The sequence below is a fragment of the Tasmannia lanceolata genome, unplaced genomic scaffold, assembly GCF_043159265.1.
Source record: "Tasmannia lanceolata isolate RefF3 unplaced genomic scaffold, GAP_Taslan_0.1 ptg000018l, whole genome shotgun sequence".
Lineage (NCBI taxonomy): Eukaryota > Viridiplantae > Streptophyta > Magnoliopsida > Canellales > Winteraceae > Tasmannia > Tasmannia lanceolata.
Genome location: NW_027518695.1, coordinates 32,852,916 through 32,876,274, shown reverse-complemented (window position 1 = coordinate 32,876,274; position 23,359 = coordinate 32,852,916). Strand labels below are relative to the sequence as shown.

General features: G+C 40.3%; 1 protein-coding gene across 2 annotated transcripts in view; it reads right to left on the bottom strand.

Annotated features, from left to right (window-relative positions):
* Positions 1–6,661: 6,661 nt before the first annotated feature.
* The window catches only part of LOC143851549 (putative protein S-acyltransferase 23), a 65,906-nt gene continuing 49,208 nt past the window's right edge, over positions 6,662–23,359 (bottom strand). For both annotated transcript variants that reach the window (XM_077361013.1, XM_077361012.1), the window contains 5 exons: positions 23,204–23,281; positions 22,999–23,097; positions 19,936–20,014; positions 19,691–19,836; positions 6,662–7,257 (listed from right to left, as the gene is read on the bottom strand). In XM_077361013.1, coding sequence (XP_077217128.1) covers positions 7,069–7,257; positions 19,691–19,836; positions 19,936–20,014; positions 22,999–23,097; positions 23,204–23,281 — 591 coding nt within the window. In that variant the 3' untranslated portion in view covers positions 6,662–7,068. The remainder of the gene's footprint in view (positions 7,258–19,690; positions 19,837–19,935; positions 20,015–22,998; positions 23,098–23,203; positions 23,282–23,359) is intronic.

The window sequence follows — 23,359 nt, the reverse complement described above, 5'->3', positions numbered from 1 at the left end:
TATCAAGTACTTGGTGAATATACGTCTTGAACCAAGCACTTTTAGTAATAAACTGAAACAACATACCACACACACAACACAGAAGGCATAAGCAAGTTCATACGGTGTTGCACTTTTCGGCCATGTGCTATATCCTGATTTCATGAGAGCTCTAGAGAATTTAGCCCAATTCTCATAGGAAGCGGCCACACTTCCACACTCATATAGGTGTATCTATCAGGAGTGCCCTGTAACTACGCACCCCACTGACAATCAGCATGACAGCTATAGATAACATTAAGAGTCCTACAACTCATCCTCTTACCGTTACAGGTTGCACCCACACCATAGGGATAGGCTTAGTGAACTTAATTCACATACAACTTGGTGCAATACAGATCACTCAAATAACTTGTTTTTTCCATTGAACCTACTTCTTGGGATCTCCAGTCAGATAGGTTGGGTTCCTGTTATAGGTGATCTAAACAGTGGGCTTCAGCCCCATCCCCCTCGATGTGCTTATGACTAAATTTTTATTTAGTCCTTTTGTAAGACAATCTGATATATTATCAATTGATCTTACAAAATCTATGGTTATCACTCCATTCTTCAACAACTGTCTTATGGAGTTATGCCTCCGACGAATGTGTCGTGATTTTCCATTATATACATTATTACCTGCTCTTCCAATAGCAGCTTGACAATCACAGTGGATTGTAATACCTGGTACTGGCTTATTCCAAAGTGGAATATCAGACAGAAGGTTTCTAAGCCATTCGGCTTCCTCACTTGCTTTCTCTAAAGCAATAAACTCAGACTCCATAGTGGATCTGGCTATACAAGTTTGCTTGGTAGACTTCCAAGAAACCGCTGCACTTCCTAGAGTGAAGACATATCCACTCCTAGATTTGGTCTCAAATCCAGATACCCAATTGGCATCGCTATACCCCTCTAGTACAACAGGATATTTAGAAAAATGCAAACCATAGTTTATGGTTCCTTTAAGATATTTCAATACTCTAATTAGTGCTTCCCAGTGATCACTATCAGGATTACTGGTATAGCTACTGAGTCTACCCACTGCATAGGCTATGTCTGGCCTAGTGCAGTTCATCAAATACATTAGACTCCCTATAACTCTAGAGTATTCAAGTGGATCTACTCCACTCCCTTTATTCTTACATAATCTTATACTAGAATCATATGGGGTAGCCACAGGTTTACAATCAAATTGATTAAACCTCCTTAATATTTTTTCTACATAATGAGACTGAGTTAAAATTATTTCTTCTGGGTTTCTATTTATTTTGATACCCAGGATTACATCTGCCTTTCCCAGATCTTTCATATCAAAATTATTTGATAAAAACTTCTTAGTGTCTTTAATTACACTTATGTCTGTTCCGATGATCAACATATCATCTACATACAGACAAACAATAACACCACTATCCCCACTAAATTTGCTATAAACACATTTATCTGATTCATTTATTATGAATCCATTTGATAGCATCACACTATCAAACTTCTCATGCCATTGCTTTGGTGCTTGTTTTAAACCATATAGAGATTTTATAAGTTTGCATACCTTTTGCTCTTGGCCTTGGATTACAAAGCCTTCAGGTTGATCCATATAAATCTCTTCATCTAATTCACCATTCAGAAAGGCTGTTTTGACATCCATTTGATGGATTTCAAGGTTATAGATTGCAGCTATGGCAATAAGGATTCTAATAGTGGTTATCCTGGTTACAGGTGAGTAAGTGTCAAAAAAGTCCATTCCTTCCTTTTGCTTAAACCCTTTAGCTACTAGTCTAGCTTTGAACTTATCTATAGTTCCATCAGTTTTTAATTTCTTTCTAAAGATCCACTTGCAACCAATAGGTTTACAACCAGGAGGCAGATCTGTCAAGATCCATGTCCCATTACTCAAAATAGAGTCTATTTCACTCTTGACAGCTTCTTTCCAGAATGAAGAATCTGGAAGTGACATTGCCTCTTTATATGTCTTTGGATCTCCTTCTAGAAGATAGGCAATGAACTCTGGACCAAAGTTTTTCTCTACTCTTGCCCTTTTACTTCTTCTAGGCTCTACAGATTCCTCAGACACTTGATGCTCTTTTTCTATAGATTCATTGGGTCTTTTTAGTGTGTTCTCACTTAGACTAGTTTTATAAGGGAATATGGTTTCAAAGAATTCAGCATCTCTGGATTCAATTATGGTGTTAGGATGCATATCAACATGATCTGATCTATAGATTAAGAACCTATATGCACTACTGTTTTGTGCATATCCAATGAATGCACAATCAACAGTCTTAGGACCTAACTTAGAACTTTTAGGATCTGGAATCCTAACTTTAGCTAAGCACCCCCACACTTTAAGGTATTTAAAATGCGGTTTTCTATTCTTCCATAACTCGTAAGGAGTTTTGTCAGAATCTTTAAATGGAATTTTGTTTAGAATATAACAAGCAGAGAGAAGAGCCTCTCCCCATAGGTTCTGAGGTAAACCTGAACTCCCTAACATAGAGTTTACCATGTTCATTAAAGTTCTGTTTTTACGTTCAGCAACTCCATTTTGTTGTGGAGAGTAAGGTGCAGTTACTTGATGAATTATGCCATGAGATTCACAAAAAGCACTAAAATCATTAGAGGTGTACTCACCTCCTCTATCAGATCTTAGGATTTTGATCTTCTTTTCTAACTGATTCTCTACTTCAGATTTGAATGAAATGAATTTATCAAATGATTCATCTTTATATCTAATAAGATAAACAGTACAAAATCTAGAGAAATCATCTATAAATGTAATAAAATACCTTTTTCCTCCTCTAGTTAAAACATTGTTTAAGTCACATACATCACTATGAATTAAACTAAGAAGTTCTGATTTTCTTTCTTCTACTCTATGAAAAGGCTTCTTAGAGTACTTTGATTGCACACAAATTTCGCATTTATCTACTATTAGATTACTTTTAGGAATTAGACCTATGGTCATCATTTTCTTTAAAGATGCATAGTTAACATGACCTAGCCTACCATGCCATAAACAAGAAGAATCAATAATATAAGCAGAAGAAGAAGATGCTTTATTCATAATGTTCTCAGATACATTCAGTTTGAATAAACCCTCACTGGAATAACCCTTCCCCACAAATTCACCATTCTTAGTAATGACAAATTTATCAGCCTCGAAAACTAGTTTAAAACCTTTCTTGATCAGAAGTGACCCAGACACCAGATTCTTTCTTATATCTGGTACGTGAAGGACATCACAGAGCTTCAGAACTTTTCCAGATGTAAGCTTCAATAGGACTGTTCCTTTACCCGCCACAGCAGATGATGACGAGTTTCCCATGAAAAGCTGCTCTCCATCCCCTACAAGCTCGTAGGAAGAAAATACACTTCTGTCACTACAGATGTGTCTGGTGGCACCAGTGTCCACCCACCAGTCCTTCACGTTGCTAACCAGGTTCACTTCAGATACTACAGCCGACAGATATTGATCTTCAGCCATATTTGCCTGAGGCGCATTATTTCCTTGAGGGTTTTTCTTCTTGTCGTTTTTGCGACAGTTTTTAGCATAGTGACCTGCTTTCCCACACACAAAGCAGTTACCTTTCTTTTTCTTGAAGTCCTTATTATTTTTCTTGAAATTTCCTTTTCCAGATCCAGACCCAGGTTTAGAATAGATTTTCTTTCCAGATGAAGATTCAGTGAGATTTGCCTTAGAGTTAAACTCATAGGCCTTTGATTTCTGTTTTCTGAAACAGTTTTCCTCTTCAGTTCGAAGATATACAAATAGATCTTGAAGAGAAAAATCGTTTCTGTCATGCAGAAGGGTGTCTTGGAATTTCTCCCATGAAGGTGGTAATTTTTCAATGATTGCACCAATTTGGAGCTGTTCTTCTATTTTAATACCTCTAGAAAGAATATCAGAAACAATCAACTGGATCTCATTTACTTGATCCATAATAGATTTTCCATCTATCATCTGATATCGGAAATATTTTCCAATAAGATGTTTCTTAGAACCCGCGGCTTCAACCAGGTATTTCTGCTCTAGAGTTTCCCACAACTCTTTGGCAGACTCAATTCTGAAAAATACATCGAACAACTGATTACTGAGACAACTCAGTATATGGCCTTTACAGAGATAATTGTCTCTTTTCCTTTTCTCAGAGAGATGGGTTCTTGCAGGTTCTTCCTCATCAGGTGATGGTTCAGGAGCATTCAAGATATAATCTAGGTTCAGAAAGGTCAGAAAGAATCGCATCTTTTCTTGCCATCTACCGAAATCCGATCCATCAAATTTTTCTGGTCTTTCGGTTTGGGAAGTCATGATGATTAATTTCCAATAATCGGAATCCCAAATTACAGATCACAGATCGTAAAGATTTGCCTTAAGATTGTTATAAAAATTGATGTGCAAATCTGTAATTTATGATGAGATAATACCTTATACGAAATTAATCTGGTAACTCCAAAAGCAGATTTCAACAGTAACAATTTTCTGCAATAATAAACTGTAAAGGAAGAACAAATCGTTAGATCACTTATCGAGTTGAGGCACGAAGAATCTTCGCTGTCCTTAAGGCAAATCTCGCCCCCACTATGACGAATCAACGGTGCAGATGGGCGTGATGGCGTATGCCTCCAGGATACAACAACTCTCGCTCCAGGGGTGTGCACTCACGCAGCCCGGATGCCTAACAACTTGCTTATATGTGCTAAAAGCCTTGATCAGAAAGATTGGGGAAAACCAGAAGGAAAACCAGAGAGAAGATAGCAGAAGAAGAAATCGTTCTATGTCTTTCTATCTCTGTAAAACCGTTTTTATAGAAAAATAAGAGACACGTTGGGATGAAACGTCGCACTCTTTTAGTGCGTGAGAGACGTTTCCCAAACGGTCACAAAACCAAGATTTAAGGAATCTCAAACGGTAAAAAGTATTAAATAATGATTAAAGAAAAAGAAAAGAAATAAAAGAAAAGAAAAAGGCTTTGGGCCCACGCGCGCGGCCGGCCGAGCCGCGCCGGGCGGCGCGCGTGTGTGGTAATACCAAAAGCCCACCGGACCCAAGTGGGTGATCCGTGCGCGTAGGATTCTCATGACCTCTTTCTCATTCACAAGACTAAGAGAGTGAAAGTATATATATGGCCACTCTCACCCTCTCACACTTCCCATCTAGGACTAAAGTTTTCTCATGGCTTTAGTCCTTTTGGAGGGAAGCTCTAACTTTGAGTGAGAAGCCCTAAAGCAAAAAGCAAACCAATGTAAAAGACTAAAAGCACCCCTTTGTAAGATTGAATTACAAAAAGACTTTTGAATAAAAAGTCAACACACACTTGATTACTAATTCATTGATTCATTTCGCTGACCCTGCTTGAATAGTCTACAGCCTATTCACTAGATACTTCAGAAATTCGGTCATGATTTGAACTGCTCCAAAATTTGCAATCATGTGGACTTGAACCACCATACCCTTGAGAAATATAGTTTATGCCAGTTTTCCCAAGTGCTCTACTGTTTGAGCTAAAGATCCATTAGAAGATAAGTAGAATTACTATTATGCAGAACCTTTCCAAATTCTAATTGAAAGAGTGTTCTCGGCAATGCAACGGAGAATTTGCAGAGATGGAGGGCGGAGGTGACAGAGGTACTTACTACCTCCCCAAAGTTTTGGCCAAGTGTGGATTTTCAATATGATATTTCAGTTTCTAGGTTCGTTATCACAAGACTATTACTGTAAAACTGGAATAACTGCATAGAACTTCAATTTTTTTATATTTCAAGTCTGCAAATTAGGATCCATTTAAGTAGTTCTGTGTCAAATTTTTTCGTGGTAACAATTTTTTTCATATTTCTGAGGTGTTTGAAAACATGGCAGCAGAACTTGCAACCTTGGGAAAGATAAGGAAAATTTGCGAGACATTGAAGCTATTCTCAAGCCAGTCAAGAATCAGACTTGTCCAGTGGCATTTGACAAAGCTAGTTCTTCCTCCATACAGTTCAATGCTATTTTTACACACTCAAAACTAATTCACTTTTCATCTGTCCAAGAGGATTGAAGGTCGCTTTTCATCTGGCCACGAAGAAATTTGAATGCTTATGTAGAATGATTACTTTGTTTTATATGTGTTGATCAGAATGACTAATTGATTAGTTGGGTTTATAGCGAAACAAGCCCTAGTTTTATTGAAGTAATTCCAGAAGCTACCGTTTCTTGTCACCATTTTTTACTTCCTGTGACTGCCATTGGCCATGCAAATCACCGTGAAGAAGGCATTTTTTGAGTCCATCTGAAACAGATCCCAATGTCGTGATACTGCAATCGCAATTACACAACGGACGGTGATCATCTTGGCTACGGGTGCAAAATCCTTCCTGATTTGGGCTCCTCTTATTCTTATTGTGAACCGCAAATATTGTACCATCCTTGGGCAAGCCCGACTCTCGTATTTTCCGTGATAGAGGATCCGAAAACAGATTCTACCAGCCACCGGAATCTTTTAAAAGTTAACAACACGCCAGTTCTCCACCTGATCTGATTGCTTCCATCTTACATTTTTAAGCTCAGGAGCCTGGAAGATCAGGCGTCGAGGAATTGATGGGCATCCAGGATATGCATAGGATGTGATCCCCTCCAAAAAATATAAACTGCCCATGCAGGAGATACATAAAAGGATTTTTATTCATAAAAATAAGAATCATATTACATAATACAGATGATACACTAGCAAATTACGAATGGATTTGTTATTTTTTCGAAAGGATTTCTAGGAAGACAGTTGGGATTATCCAGCAGAATAAAAAATAAGTAAATGCACACGGAATCATTCTTACAGGGAATTCTTTGAAGCAGTTCAGAAATGGAAGCAGTAAAGACATTTCAAACTATACAACTCTCTCTCAATCGAGGTACAGTGAAATAGGGGGTTTGACTGGCAAAAAGCCAATCCAGAGAACTCTACAGTACATTCTGGACAATGTGAGCTACCATGACCACCCTTTCAGAACCGTGGTCTCAAAGGATAGAAGCCATACCAGTTGCTTTGAATAGAACCATAGTGATGTACATTTCTAATGTGTGGCCTGCTGTAATGATGGCCAAGTAATTTCATCATCTTCACTGTACCCACGTATAAGGAAGTCTGTACAGTTCTTTCGGAACCCATGATTATAAGGGTTGCGGAACCGCCCCTCCGGATCCCGAAGATATGTATAACGAGCGGCATTTGCTAACTCATTGGTGGTGATGTTCCGTGCAATCTGCATGAGAACTTGAATTGTTACATTCGAGGAAATTTAACACATGGAAACGAACAAAATCTTGACAGATCATTCCGTTTGAGCCACATATTTTCTTGACTACTTCCGCTATAAGTGGAGAAATTCATGAACTGAAGGGCCATTTCGGACATCTTTACTTACTTTTGAGGGTTATTTATATGTGCATTATAAAATTACAGAGGCACTCAAAATAATTGAGCCGTTAACAGAAAAAAAAAGGATTATAGAACAACTTTAAACACACATTTAGACATTCAATTTGTACAGTCCTTCCAGTTAACAGCCATCAAGGAGCTGGTTGAGTTACTCTTGTCAAAGATATTTTGTCAAACTGTCCGGCTACATTTTTATTAGAAAGGTAGTAAAAAATGCTTCATATATTAGAAGATTTTATAAATATGAGTTTTGCTAAGCTTCTAAGCTTCTGACGAGCACACAACAACAAAACCATACATAAATGATTAAAGAATGTTTCACATGACCATTGGTAGGAGATGAGATTTAGGAGGATTTTCCGCCCGAAGGTAGCATGACTGGTAAGGTTTTTTTTTTTTTTTTTTTGAAAGTTGACATATTTTCAAAGTATCAGAGAAGCTGGCCAGGGCATACCCTGGACCAGGAAACTTTAAAGCAAAAATAAAACAAAATAACTGGGACATGTCTTCCTTCATCATGCCAGTGGTGAGACATATGCTTGAACCGACCCAAGAGAGCTTCATATTACCATGCTGCTCCACCAATCCTTCTTTACAAACTAATCCCCAAACTTTTCCTATTAACACTGTCACTAAAAAGACACAAAGATTTCAATTTTCAACACTTCTTTTATAACCACCTATGAAGCATGGGTACGGGGTGCGGGTACGACACGACACAGGTACGTGGGTACGTGATTTTCCAAAAAAACCGGGTGCGGGTACCTTCGGGTACGCCGAATATAATAATATATTTTAATATTTTATTATATATTTATAAAAATTAAAAATAATAATTGGACTGCAATCAAATAACAATAACATCACCAAAATGGAAAATTCTAATATTACTCTTCATTTCATAAGTGATTAAATTCCATATTTCATAACATGAGGCATCAATACATCATTCATTAGAAAAAAAGTCTGTCGCCAATGTTGACCAGTGTATTGACCAGTGCCTGACAAGATGAATAATTTTTAGAGACCAAATTATGAGATATTTATACTGGACTTTTGAGATTTAATAATGTTTGGACAAGATAGATTTTATGAATTTTTAAAATTTGAAAAAATACCCCACCGTTTGGAAGTTACGGAAGTTGAAATTTTGACCCGACCCTTTTTCTTCGAATTTTGTATTAGAACAAGAGAGTTGACTTTTTCCTTTTAGATTTCGGTATTAAAACTATTTTTAATAAATCCAAATGGGAGGTATTCCGTTATTTACATGTAAATATGAAGTAAATGGACAATAAAATAGTAAAGACATTTACTTAAGTGGTTTACAAGGTAAATACTAAGTACAGGAGAGGAGAGAGAAGAAGCAGGAAGAATTTACACCAGATGAGAGAAGCGGGATGTGTCGGGTATGCGTGGGTGCGCATCCTAAACGCACCCGACACGCACCCAACAACCAAAATTGTTTTTTTTTCTTTCTAAATATGGGTATGTACCCAGGGCGTACCCGCACCCAATACGTGTCGGGTATGGGTATGGGAGCCCCGGGAGAGTACCCATGCTTCCTAGATAACCCCTCCTCCCAACAATTTAAATAGTAGAGTAGACCATGGTCTCTCAAGCCATAATTGGTCGAAACATAGCCCATCTGGATGCAGATAATTTATGGGACAGCTACTACTACTATTACTACAGTCTTCATATTAAAATTTCCTCATTGAACCTGGATACAATTTTTAAAAAAACCCGCGAATGATAATTCCGAAAAGAAACCTCTTCTCCTACCAATCCACCTTTGTGACTAAAATATCGTATCCCAATAACAACTCCATTCAATATCCAACAATAGCCTACCTCCATTGCAATCCTCACAACCTGACCCAAGGGAATGCTATCCACCAGTGCTCTAGCACCCAAGGTAGTCTCCCCGACACCAAAGTTTCTCCTATTACCTCAGAGCCTTCGAACCCCCAAAACTTAGTAAAGATTACTAACCCATAGAACCAGCTAAAGAGGGACACAAAAACTGAAACCTAACCTAAAGAACCTAAGAACACCTATACAGATCCATGTAGAGAGCCCATTACTTACCTGGGTCCCCCTCCCCGATCTTCTTTGCAGCCTCTTTCTCCTTTTTCTCTTCCAAATCCCTTGTAGCCATAGCCACAAACATTTCCTTCGTGGCCCCCAAATCATCATCATATCCAATCCCAAAAACGTCCCCGATTGATAACATGTCATCGAACTCTTCCGAAAGGTACCCTCGATCCTCAGGTAACCCTGAACTGTCTTGCACCATTTTTCCTCTGCCTTTGATTTCCTCTTCCGGACCCAAACGCTCCCGGACTAGTTGCTCTACTTCCAGATCCAGAGAGTCACTGTAGACACCCCATTTTGACTGAACCCTTGAAATTGAATAAATCTCAGAAATCGAATAAAGTTCTCGAAATCCAATTTAAAATTTCTCAAAGTCATGTTTCAAGTTCCTGAAACCGATCTTGAAATTTCTGAAAACCAAGTCTTGAGTGCAAAAGAACCCGAAAAACTCGAAAACTGCCCATTATTTTTTAAGTCTTTTGGAGCCCGAATATCCCTAAACTCCCATTTAAGCCCCTTTGTAAGTCGCCCCAGTTTTCCCTCATTTTTATGAAAGAGCAGAAAAATTACAAAATACCCATGAGTTTTTGGTACTGGCACTCCTTTATTTGCATCCCCTAAAATCCAAATGTTTGATTATAACCCTATTTTGATATTTTCGCTACCCGTCTTGTCTGTTTTTGCTCAAAATGCTATCCAAATAATTGTTACCATTCGCAAGAGCATCTCTGCGAAATTACAGATAAAAAGGGCGAAAGAATGAGGAAAAGACAAGCTAAATTGGTGCCATTATCAAAATTAGGTTCGTGCCAATACCATTGCTTGTAAGGAAAGAAACTGAAGAAAATATTCACTCCCTTTGTTATCACCCAGATCACTTACCCCCATAGAGTAAAAAGAGTAATCATAAATGCACCATAGGGGCTGCCCATGGAATAGGAGGGGCAAAATATATCCTTTCCCATGTAAAAGGAGGGTGGTTCATCAAATCATGGGTGTGGTCATACCAATTACCATGCATATCTAACCAAAAGGGAAAGGATGAAATGGGTGGTGTGGTTATCAAAGTTGGGATGTGCTAACATTAGCACATACCCCCTCACTTATAAAAAAGGAGAGATCGGCTAGGGTTGAAAGGGGGGCCTCTTCTTCATTTTTGTCTGGAGAGAGAGAGAGATGGAGATGAGGTTGGTGTGGCCAGCTACCATTTCCCCCTCCATGGCCACACCTTCCTAGCAGCTACCATCCACCATCTCTTCCCCATCTTAGCCACCACCATCCACCACCTTCTCCCTCTCCAATCTCCACCTCCCCAGACACAACAGACCCCTCCTTCATTAAATCAGACCCATCTCCACCACACTTCTACCACCATGTTTACCTTCCACCACCACCACTACCACGCCTTTACTCCATAAATCCAACCCAAATTTCTTCACAACCACCATCTCTTCTCCATCTCACCATATGCTATCTCAATCTCCAATTTGTAGACCCTATCATCAGCCATCTCCCTCTCTTTTGGTCTCATGTCCAAACGGGGTTTGTGAAGTAGGGTTTGAGTTGTATTTGAAGGCCATTCATTTGAAGGCCTTAGTGGCTGGATCTCAAGGAAGAGAGTGAGATTTCCAGCATCATCCTCGGTCATCATCTTTCACCATTGTCGTCATCACCATCACCGATCAAGCAGCTCCAACCTTGGTTAGATCCATTGTCCAGTGATTTGGGTAATTCCTCTTTTTCCCCTTCTCTTCAATCAATTGATTTGGGATTGCAACATTACCTATTTTCTTTGAGTTTGTTGCTGTGTTTGTGGTTTGAACTTTCCCTTTTCATTAGGTTTTAATGAATTCCATGAAATTTCAAAAGTCAAATCAAACCTTTAATCACAATTCTTCAATACTATTGTTGAAAACTATTGATATTGGCATTACTGTGTGTTGACATTAGAACAAATTTGTCTTGCCATTATTGTTTAAGCAATTGTCCAAGGTATATTTTTACCATTGTTGTCAGTCCTTTTCGTGGTTTGTGCTACTTTCTAACAAATTGAACGACTTGTCCATGAGATGCCTCAGCCTCACTTTCTTTCCTTCATTGGTCTGAAGTGCTCATGATGATTTCCACATTTGTTCTGGCTATGTTTTCTTTTCTTTCTCTTTGGGCTACTGATGTATTGATCCAGGAGATGGGCAGATGTGGATTGTCCTGTAATTTGCCTTTTCCTTCAATCCATAATTCTTGTTGCTTGCATCCGGGATAAGATTGGGTTGTATTTTAATGACATTTTCACCCTAACCTTTGGCCTTCTATGTTCAGGTTCAGATGAGTACTGGGACTATGTTCAATTTATTCTCATGACCATTCTCAGGCTTAGTTACAAAATCAAAGTGTGGAAGCTTATTTTCATATTTCCCAATAGTATCTCTAGTCTTGTTTAGTGTCTGTTGAGAAAGTTGCCTAGCATATTTCAAGTTTGAAGTTTGGGCTATGATGAGGCTACTCAGAGCCCCTCCTTTTTCTTTCTCCTCCTCTCCTCTTAGGGTTTTGATTTCTAGAGCTTCTCCATGTCTGCGGGATTTTCATTATTCGGGATCGTTACCATCGTATGATCTTTTCAACGATTTTTGGGAACTTCCTCCGGGGTTTAGGTGATGACCGAATGTTTCTTGAGCCAAACGCTTGCCCCTCTTTGTATTCCTTCCTATCATAGGACTTTCGCAGGGTTAAGGGGTTTCTTCCTTTCTTATCTTCCTTCAGGATTATTCTTCTCACGTTCCTCGGGATCCTATTCGAGTTTCGGGATTCCCTCGATTTTGGGAACACCTCGTCGGGTTATGGAGACTATGGACGGAAACCTCCTGAGCCAAAACCCCCTTTCCACCAAAAGGGATAAACTAAACAACGCAAAAAAACTAAAAAGTACAAAGAAAAAATGGGTGAGGATGGTGATTGCCAGGTCACTCGTAGCCCTCTTTTCATTTCATTTCCGATTTTGATCGTGGTTTTCCGGTTTTCATCAGTTTTCCGACGTTTTATCGAGTTTTGGGACGGGCGATGACGTAGCGTGGCTCCTTCAGAGGGATTGTACTCATGAGCCCATGGGCATTGACGTAGCGCGGCCTCTTCACAGGGGTTGTCCTCACTGAGCCCAACGATAGGCTATGACGATCGCGAGATTGAGATTTGTCCCATTTTCAGGGGATCAGAATCGTTGGGCTTGATTCTTTTAGAATCGCCCCCTGAGCCTATCATATCTTTTTTTCGTTTCTCTGGCATTTCTGGTCCTCACATACCGTTGACTTCCCAATTTCTTTCTTTCCTTGCATCTTTCAGCTTGTTGTGTGTTTGTCTTTGGTTTCTTATTTGTTTACTTTCAGCTTGCTTACTTTTCTAGCATGTGATTGGTTACTATTTTCTTAGCATTATCTCTTGCATAGGCTCAGATGCTAGTGTGTTTATTCTATTGCTTTGGTTGTTTACTGCTTTGCATTATCTTCTACGTAGTTAAGTGCATGTTAGTGTGTTTACTTCTTTATCTTGAGTGATTACTCTTTAGATACATCTCTTGTGCAGTTTCACATGCGTATTCACCCTAATTTTTGCCTAGCGGGTGAACGACCTTGACTTTTGCTTAAGTCAACTTTTTGGTTGCCAACTCAGCAGGTAAATGACCATAATTTTTGCCTAAGCCGCCCTCTCGGGTTTTCAGCTTAGCGGGTCTTCAGACTCCATCTTTTTTTTTTCTCTTTTGACTTTGAACCTCTGCTTGCACACCAGAAGGACTTTCTAGGTGGGTTGGGGATCAAAAGGAAAGGATTTGGTTTTGGTTTTGAAGATTTCGACCAAACCTGGATTGGCCAGCCTGCCTACGTACCCCCATGTGATGAGGATCAGGTCAGCGTAGTTCTATCAAGGTTTGAAGGTGACTGATTTTTGCTTTGAAAGAGCGACCGAACCTGGATGAACCAGGCTGCCTACGTACCCTGGAAGAATAGGGATTAGGTCGAGCGTAGTTCAGGGCAAAAATGCCCCTTCTTTAAGGTTTTGGAAGACTTTTGATTTTGTTAAGGCTCAAAAAGGCTTGCAAAGGATTGTTGTATTGGTTTTTCAGGTTTTTTTTTTTTTACAAGGCTCTAGTCGGCCAAAGAAGACCTTATGGTGTTCTAAGCATAATATTTCTTGAGTTGGTCCAGGTTTGTTGGCTCTGTTAATTTTTCACCATTTTGATCGAGGAGTCTGAGGGCTTTTCCTGGCAGGACTTCGTCCACAATATAGGGGCCTGTCCAATTGGGCTTAAACTTTCCCCTGGGGTCATAGACCGGTGCCCGAAAAGTTTTTAACACGAGATCTCCTTTCTGCAAGTCTCTGACACGAACTTTTTTGTTAAAAGCTTTCTCGATACGACGTTGATATCCTTGGACATGATATAAAGCTTTCAACCGTTTCACATCGATCATATGAAGCTCCTGGTATCTGGCTCGCGCTCATTCTGATTCTGGCAAGTCAGCCTCCATCATCTCTCAAAGAAGGAATTCGTAGTTCTACAGGCAGGACAACTTCCATTCCATACACCAATGAATACAGAGTTGCACCTGCGAAGGTCCTGATCGACGTCCTATAGGCCCACAGAGCATACAGAAGCTTGTTCGACCAATCTTTATAAGTTTCGGTCATTTTGCTAATGATAACTTGGAAATATTGTTGGCCGCCTCGACAGCTCCATTGGTCTGGGGCTATAGGGCGAAGGCTTGTGATGTTTGATTTTGAACTCTTCACACAAGTGTGCCACCTCTTTCTTGAAGTGCGATCCATTATCTGAAATCAGCTCATGTGGAACTCTATATCTGCATCAGTGTTTAAAAACTCCTGGACTCGACAAGGAACTCCCCCGAGTCAGCAAAATGATTCTTCACTCGAGGCAGATGAGTTAATGTGATGTTTCTGAATTTACTAACCAGGGACCCCAAGTACTCATGATATGGGACCAGTCAATCTTCTCTTGTTCTCCAACTTCCTCTGATTTGACAAATAATCAAGATTGAGTCTCCAAACACATCGATGTCTTGGATGCTTAAAGCCAAAGCTGCTTCGAGACCAGCGATACACGCCTCATACTCCGCCATGTTATTTGTACACTCAAATTGTAGCTTAATTGATATAGGGGTATACTCCTTTCTAGGTGATACCAACACCGCTCCTATACTTCGACCTTGGCAATTCACAGCTCCATCGAAGTACATAGACCATGTCGTCCCTGGGATTTCATCTTCTACGGTCATTATCTCTTCATTTGAAAATTCAGTTTTCAAATATTCATTTTCCTCTACGGGTACTTCATCCAGCTGCTCTGCTACTACCCGCCCCTTGATTGATTTCTGGGTGACGTAAGTGATGTCAGACTTAGACAACAATAACAACCATCTTGCAGTTCTCCCAGTGAGGGCTGGTTTCTCGAACAAATACTTCAAGGGATCCATCCGTAAAAGGAGCAAGACCCTATTTGATAACAGATAATGCCTTAGCCTTTGAGTAGCCCAAACCAGCGCCAGACAAGTTTTCTCGAGTAGGGTGTACTTCTGCTCATACTCAAGCATCTTCTTACTAAGATAATAGATAGCCTTTTCTCGCTTCGACTCTGGATCTTGTTGGGCAAACATGCATCCCATTGCTGCATCAGTAACAGACAGGTTACAACAACAATGGCTGGCCTTGCGTGATTGGTGACAACACTGGAGGCGAGGCCAGGCATAACTTGATCTTTTCAAAAGCCTGCTGACACTTTTCGTCCCATTTCTTGGATGCATTCTTCTTTAAAAGTTTGAAGATTGGCTCACAAATGGTAGTCAACTGTGCTATGAATCGTCTCAAATATTGTACCTTACCAAGAAATCCTCTAATTTGCTTCTCCGTTTTTGGAATCATTTCCTGGATAGCTTTTATCTTCTGAGGATCAACTTTGATTCCTATCTGACTCACCAGAAACCCAATAACTTCCTTGATGTAACACCAAACACGCACTTGTTTGGGTTAAGGCGAAGCTGATACTTTTGGATACACTGAAAGAACTTCCTCAATGACACAACATGCTCTTCTCTGGTCTTAGCCTTGACGGTCATGTCATCCACATAGACTTCGACTTCTTTGTGTATCATATCGTGCAACAAGGTAGTAGCAGCTCTCTGATAAGTTGCTCCTGCGTTCTTAAGTCCAAACGGCATCACTTTGTAACAATATGTTCCTCATTCAGTTGTGAAAGCTGTTTTGATCATGTCCTCGATCGCCATCTTGATCTGATTATATCCTGAAAACCCATCCATGAAGGAAAGCAATGCATGACCAGTTGTATTGTCCACCAGGATGTCTATGTGCAGCAGAGGGAAGTCATCCTTCGGACTTGCCCTATTCAAATCTTTGAAGTCTAAGCACATTTGAACTTTTCCATCCTTTTTGGGCACCGACACCATGTTCGCAAGCCATTCAGGGTATTCCACCACTTCGAGAAAGCCCGCTTCTAGTTGCTTGGTAACTTCATCTTTAATCCTCAAAGCCCATTCGGGTTTCATTCTCCGAAGCTTTTGCTTTTTCGGTTTGGCACCCGGACTATTTGGCCTACTTCCAGATCCAGCGAGTCACGAGAAGTTTTAGGTTCCTTATTCAGACCAACCTTCAGCTTTTCCAGGCTCCGAATCTCCGTCGCCTTTTCCTCCTCTCAGCGATGCCTGCGGGAATGCCTTTCCTCTTCCAGGGCATCTCTAAAATGAGGAAGCTTGAAGAGAGGAAGGCACGCTTCCTTGACATCCTTCTTTCCAATTAATCTGAAGATATCCTCATCGTTACTCCTAGCATCCATTTTATACTGTTTCCACTGCTCTTTTAGAATAATCAGAGAAATTTCACTCGGAGTAGGGAATTCCTCCCTATCCAGTTTCTCGTCGTATTCCAGCTCCTTCAGAAACTCTAAGTCTCCAACTTCAAAGGCAAAATCCTGACCACTCTTTCTTTTCCTATCCTAATTTCCTTCATCTCTCGACATGGCTAGAGCGGAAGGATTATCAAAGTCTTGTAGTAGATGTTGTACTTCAGATACAAACTTCCTCTTTCCTGATATGGCCATGGAGCCTCCTTTTAAAAAGAGAAAGACAGCCTCTAGCGCCCAATAAATGTGCCTCAGACTTAGAGTCTCTACGCGTGGGACCTCCCTTCCCAATTCGGAGGCGCTTGTAAGCCCGAGATCCATTGAAGCGATCCACCTTCCCCTGGCCCTCATTAACTCTAGGTTTTCTCATCTTTCCTTTATTCCGCTTATTCTCATTAACAAACCTATTTTTTATTTTTATCACCCTTTTGTCTTTCGCCGACTTCAGCATAAAGCTGTCAGCAATATCTTTTTTATTAGCCTTACCCCGAACACCATGTGTTTCAGCATTACAGGGTTTCTGAATCGCCCCTTTTCGACACCATCCCAACTTTCCACCCAATGATGCATTTCTACTGTCTGACATCCCCGACGACTTTTTAAGAGGCGATTCAAAAGGCGCATTGAGAGGGGATTCAAAAAACACGGAGGGCCCCACCAACAACTCCCTGTCACAGACAATATTGCCCTCGGGATTAACAAAAGAACTTCCAATTTTATCTTGTGGAACAGCCAACTCCGACGACACCTCACCGGAGGCATGGATTTCGGGTCCCTCAAAAAAAAAAAAAAACAGAATGATCCTTAACAGTTGAATCCCCCACTACTGACAAGTCCATGCTATTAAGACAATCCTCGGCTATCGCCTTAACTCCCACAGAATAAATGCTTGAATTGACCCTGAGGTTGATAAATGAGGGAAGAGATTTCCAAAGAGATGTAAGGACCAAGGCAGAAGCATAAGCCAAGCAATGGTCATGGTTGCCATATAATTGGGTCTGTAGAACCTGACCCAAATGTTGACATAGACCACGCACGAAGAGGAATGTCATAAAATCTGATCCTTACAGCTCTAGCACCAGTATTGAACATAGGGAACCAAGGCTGGAGGGATGATAGGTACCCTTCCAGAGCATCCCCGCCACGCCTGAGAATAGAGGTGGCCTGGGAATCAGATTCGAAGCAAAATAGGATAGCCATTGGACTGATGGAAAAAGGTTTTTGCAATTGAGGAAGGCCCCAGGATCGTTTGGCCCAGCCCCAAATTTCTTCGAAGAGCCATGCACAATTCATTAGGTTCCCAATGAGACAGCTTTTGAGAGTCATCTTTCTCTCCTCAACCAGCTCAAACAGCACGTCGATCACCATATGACCATCCAGAATATCTGCAACCTGAGATTTGCCTGGCTTTGGCCTCCAAACCTTGGCTGATACGATTTTCCTCTTTGTCCCAGAGCACTTCCTACAAGTGTTGTGCGATCCAAAGTTTTTATATCGGCAGTTCGGGCACATCCAGTCGCTATCATTCAATGGCATATGCTGGTTAAACTCAGTAGCTCTACGACCAGGGAACTTTCTGGCTCCAAACTCCAATATTCTCGCTCTAGTATCCCTATCCTCAATACTCCCCAAAGATCCGGAATGGGATCTAGGGGGCATTGGGATCTCACCAGACCATCGCCTTGACCGAGCAATATTAAAGACCTTTGACAACAAATATTGAGAAGCCCAAGAGATTGGAAAACCTGCAATGCAGAATATCCATAGTCTACAAAGGCGAGGAAATGCCCCGCCAATCTCTCAAGATTGAATCCACAACTACAGATGACCTTATCTGATGAGTTATCAAAACCTAAAGCCACCGGGGGAATATCCCGGCGGCGACTATAGTAATCCCTAATGGTCATCCACTCTCAGCATGACTGGTAAGATTAGCCATCTTTCAAGAATTTTAAACCCAATATTTGTAGGTGCGTTACTAATCTCGTTTTTCTTATACTTTCAATATCTGAAGAATATCATGATGGCATTCAACCAGAGATGAAGCAAGCTTAGGGCGCGTTCGGCAACCATTCTATTAATTCTCATTTTAGAATCAATAATGAGAACGCATTTTTTTATATGCTTCAGTCAACAGAATTGCGTTCAGATATATGGATGACTGTAGGTGAAGTTAATCAACATGGAACCTGTTGTTCATGTCTGCTGTTTATCTCATCGTTTATGGTTGATGTGTTGAATTGAATTGGGTCCCGGGACAGTGACGGCAACTACTTGCGGATAAATCCGGAAATCTGAAAAAAATGAAAGGATGCCATTTTAGGGTTTTCCCATGGCGGGGGGGGGGGGGGGGGGGGGGGGGGGGGGCAACAGCAACAGCAAGAGGCAGAGCAGAGGCGAGCCAGTACGGCGGCTTCCTGGTCGAGTAGATTCAGTTGGAGGGGGCTTCGGCTGGTCGTTGAGTTGAAGGAGCAAGATGAAGAGAGAAGAGGACACTTGTTACGGGCGCTTCAGCGAGTGGGTTGTTGGGGAACTTTCACGATAAACTCATTCAACCAAATTTCAGAAGCGATAAATAGTGGCTCCATAAAATTTGGTTCCAGATCCGATTAAAATGGGCTACCTAATTTGATGACGAACGACATTTTAACGATTTTTTTATTTTACCATTCTCCGCACCCTAAAAATGGGGTAGAGAATGGTTGCCGAACGCGCCCTTAGTCTTCAGTGTGATTGGGATGAACACCTTGAAAAATCACAGTAATTTGAGGAAAAAGAAATTGAAAATTTGAAGCCTCCTACCACAGAAACTGTTAAGAGGTTGAGTTGCTCTGATTCAGAGACTAGACTCTCTTACTGGTAACAAAGTCATCTGAATAAATTCTAAGCCAGGTTTCTCAGGTCCATTATTAGCTAAAGGAAGAGGATGGCGAGCACAGGAAACATTTCTAGCGACTAGAACTGGATCAATAGTGGCCAACCCCCAAGAAGATTGAAAAGACAATTTATTTCGATATACCAAGTGACTTGAAAAAGAACGTTCAACCAAAGCAAACAAAAGTGTCTATTTTGTTCTGAAAAATCCGGAATTCAGAATAGAAAAGTTTCTTTTGATGAATTAGACCATGTTCGATTACCAATCTGCATTTATCTATCTATTGAAAAAAAAGGAAGAAAAGGAAGCCACCAAACTACTATATAGGAAACAAAAAAGAACACCATCTGTCAACCTATTTATTACCTGGGATGCCTGTGCTGTGGTCAAAGCTGCACCTGCAAGCAGTAAAACAACGTCCAAGACCAGGAATGTGATGGCGCCAGGATGTTGAGTTACCAAATGTTGAGTCCATGTTCCTGCAAATGAAAGTACAGGTTCTGTCCATATCCCTGTCATGTTGCACAAGGTTTTAATCCTTTAGTACAAAAGGTTAACCACAAACCATAGATCTAAAAAGGCTTTGGTTCATCCTTATCCATTTCACATACTTTGAACTGCAACGACAGCAGCGATAAACGTTGACAGGGTTGCCATACAAACAAACACAAAGAAGTCCCACTTATTCCTCTGCAATTGATCCAAGTAAACAATTAAGATGATGGCAAAACGTGAATGAACTTATCCTTTATACACCAATAACAGAAAATGAAGAAAGTAAGCTCTTAGCTTACAATTTTTTTTTTTTTGAACCAGCAAAGGAAAGTTTATTAAATCAGATAAAATAAACATAACTACAGCAGAGGCAGAGATTGCACCACAATACATAGAATCCCTTCTCACACCTCCCTTTTTCGAGACGAAAAGCAATTTCATTCGCGCTCCGGGATATGCGAGGTAAGTTGACAGCTTACTGTTCAGCCATATGAATGGTTGAGCAATATTGACATAGTGAGAAGCTCACACTAGTTGCAGCCATACTGAAAAACCCCCTTAACAAATTTCGTCCCCTTCTTTAGAAGAGAGGGCGTTTTGTCCTTTTGGTTAATAATGGATTAGGGCATCCTTAGAGAGGCTATAAATACTTTTTTTGTGGGCTTTGTGAAGATTAAATTAACCATAAAAATCTCTAGAGCCCAAGAGGGAGATTTCGTGCGGAAGGATTGGGAGAGCCGAGTTTGCGAGCCATAGATCGTGAACCAAGGTAAGAATTCCATCCCTCGGTAGTTTACTCTTCATTAACCCTAAAAGATAACTTCTGCCGGTTGGGAGGTTGATGTTCTGGCATATAATCTATGTTTGAGAAGAGTTTCTCGATGGATCTAGGGTTTCTTGGGTTAGATCTTGTCTTTGAATCCCCATCGATCCCTAGATCATCTTGTTTGAACCTTGGAAAGTGAAAATATTTGTTGTGTGCCCTAAATCTTGATTTTCACCTCCGATCTCCATCCGACGATTTTCTTGAGACCAAGTTAGGTTTTCTGGAGACCAACGGATCCAACCATGCTTGAATCGAAGAGTATTGATCATGTTTGGACCTCCCAAAATAGTTAAAACTCGAAAAATCTGGGATTTCTCGCAAAATAAAACTTGGAAAATCTGGGATTTCTCCAAAAAATATAACAGTGCGCATCTAGGTTGACCATGCGCTTAATGTTTCAGCATGGTCTGTCTGAAGGTCGACCATTATGGTTACTGTTTAAGCATGGTCTGTCTGTAGGTTTACCTACAGGCTACTGTTTCAGCATGTCGACCATGGGTGGGTTTGTCCACCGATTAGGATTTTTCGGAAAAAATGTGTTATGTGATTTGTTTGTGGGGTTTCTCCACCTTGTTATACATCTTCTATGTTGCATAGAAGATGTGAGTGAACATCGATCTCCTCAAGCGGGAGCGCGAAAGAATCTCATTTGATACTAAAGTACGTAATTTTGTACTACCTCAGTGATTTGATTCTCAAACTCGAATGCATATTCTTTGGTTGTCACCTAAGTACCGATCTAAAAAGTGGAACTCTAATTGATTTTTGACATTTAGTTTGGGTCTTGCATGCTAACTTTTCATATTCATTGGAACCTCATAGAACCCTTATGACTATTGTTGTAACGTGAACTTCTCAATCAATGTACACTCTATTGCATCGAAATCTCTTGTGGAAACCCATGTGAATCATTGCCATCCAACTTTTGTGCCCCTTTGGACTTTTGTTATATATAACACCTTGGTATATGCCTTTGCCCTTCAACCTTGTGCACTTTGATCCTATTGCTATTAGTTACTCGTGAATTACTGAGATAATGTGTACTCTATCTCTTTTGCACACTGTACTACCTACGACTAGTATATTCCTTCAAACTCATACTGAACCTTAATACAATCATTGATAATCAATTTGGGCTTTGCGTGCCAAGTTGCCATATTCAATCTAACTGTGTTGCACCCTTACGATCTTTGTTACTTTGTAAACCTCAGAAATAATGTGGATTTTGTTTCTTGTGGAACCCTTATGAAACTTTGCTCTTTTGCTTTGTGCACTTTGACCTATTGCTATGTGGACACTTCTTGTGGAGGCTTAGGTTATATGTGGACTATGTGGGCCCTCACCAATGAGGATAGTATGTTGGTTATATGGGTCCCATTAGTGAGACGAAATGCTGGCCCTGTCGACCGGTATGTGATATGAGAAACTAGTTGCAACACCGTGGGTGGTCGGTGTAAGCAGTAACTCGCTTTTTGGACCAGGCCGATGACCTTGAAGTGGTATTGTTCTCTGTTTGACTATGTTCTTTGATCTCTCCTGATATCTGATGCTCTTTGATTTGATACCTTTGAACTGTGACTTTGTTGACCCATTTACTCTTTGTTTGACTTTGTTTATTAAACAACATAATACTTGTTACTTCTGCGTTGGCACCTATGATCCATGATTTTGTTGACTATGCTACTTTTTGGTTTCGCTATTGCTTGTGGTTACCTCTTCAATCCATAATACACATTTCATGTGAAGCTTGATACTTTGATTTGTTCACATTGTTTGACCCCTTTGCTATTGGCATGCATAGACCCCACTGTTGCAGCACATTATTATGTACCGAGTTTTGGCTGACTGTGGTTTAACAAATTTTAGATTTTGATGCTCGTGGAGATCTCGAGGGAGAGCGAATTGAATCATCAGTCATTGGAGTCTGTTCAATCGAGCATAGTTAGTATTTGTGTTGAAAAAGACATTTAACGTAGTGATGTTGAGTTAGAATGCAATAGTAAGAATTCTGCTTTAGATTTTGTAAGACTTTCCATTTTAGTTATGCTGTGAATGGATCTGATATTAATTTGTTTAGCCCAGTATACTTGTAGAGCTTGCTTTGCAAGTATAGGGCGTTGTTATGTCCTAGGCTGTGTACAGGGTATGGGGGCGAGACACATACTGTGCTTGCCTACCTCATAATATAGTTATCAGCTTCAAAACGCTACTAATAGGGGCCCCTCTCACGTACTATACTGATAAGGGCTAATAGGGCGCAGCTTACGTTTAGGGGGGCTTGATAACAGATCTTCCAAGTCCATAGTAAATTCACATTGTATTTATACTGAATTGTGGTAGCTCTATTTCTCACCTTTCCAACACAATTAGATATCCATGGGCAATGATGGTCAAATTGCTCTACACAATGCTTGCAAGAGGGGCAGTGCTTGGAGCGCACAGGTCTAATTATCTGATAAAAAAACCAAGAATACACAATAAATTTCAATGAAATCAATAACTGGCATGAAGAGGACAGTATACAGTTCTGCCAAAATTTACGAATTAAATGAGTAAACCTTGCAGGTGGGGCAAAGTTGAGACCAATTCCCGGTCCAAACTGAGGAATAGTTTAAATCAATGTTCAGCAAAGGATCCTGCATGATACGTAGGTCAAACCATTATTCAAGTGAATATCGGAAAGAAAAGACCAACATATTAGTTCCTAACAGCTA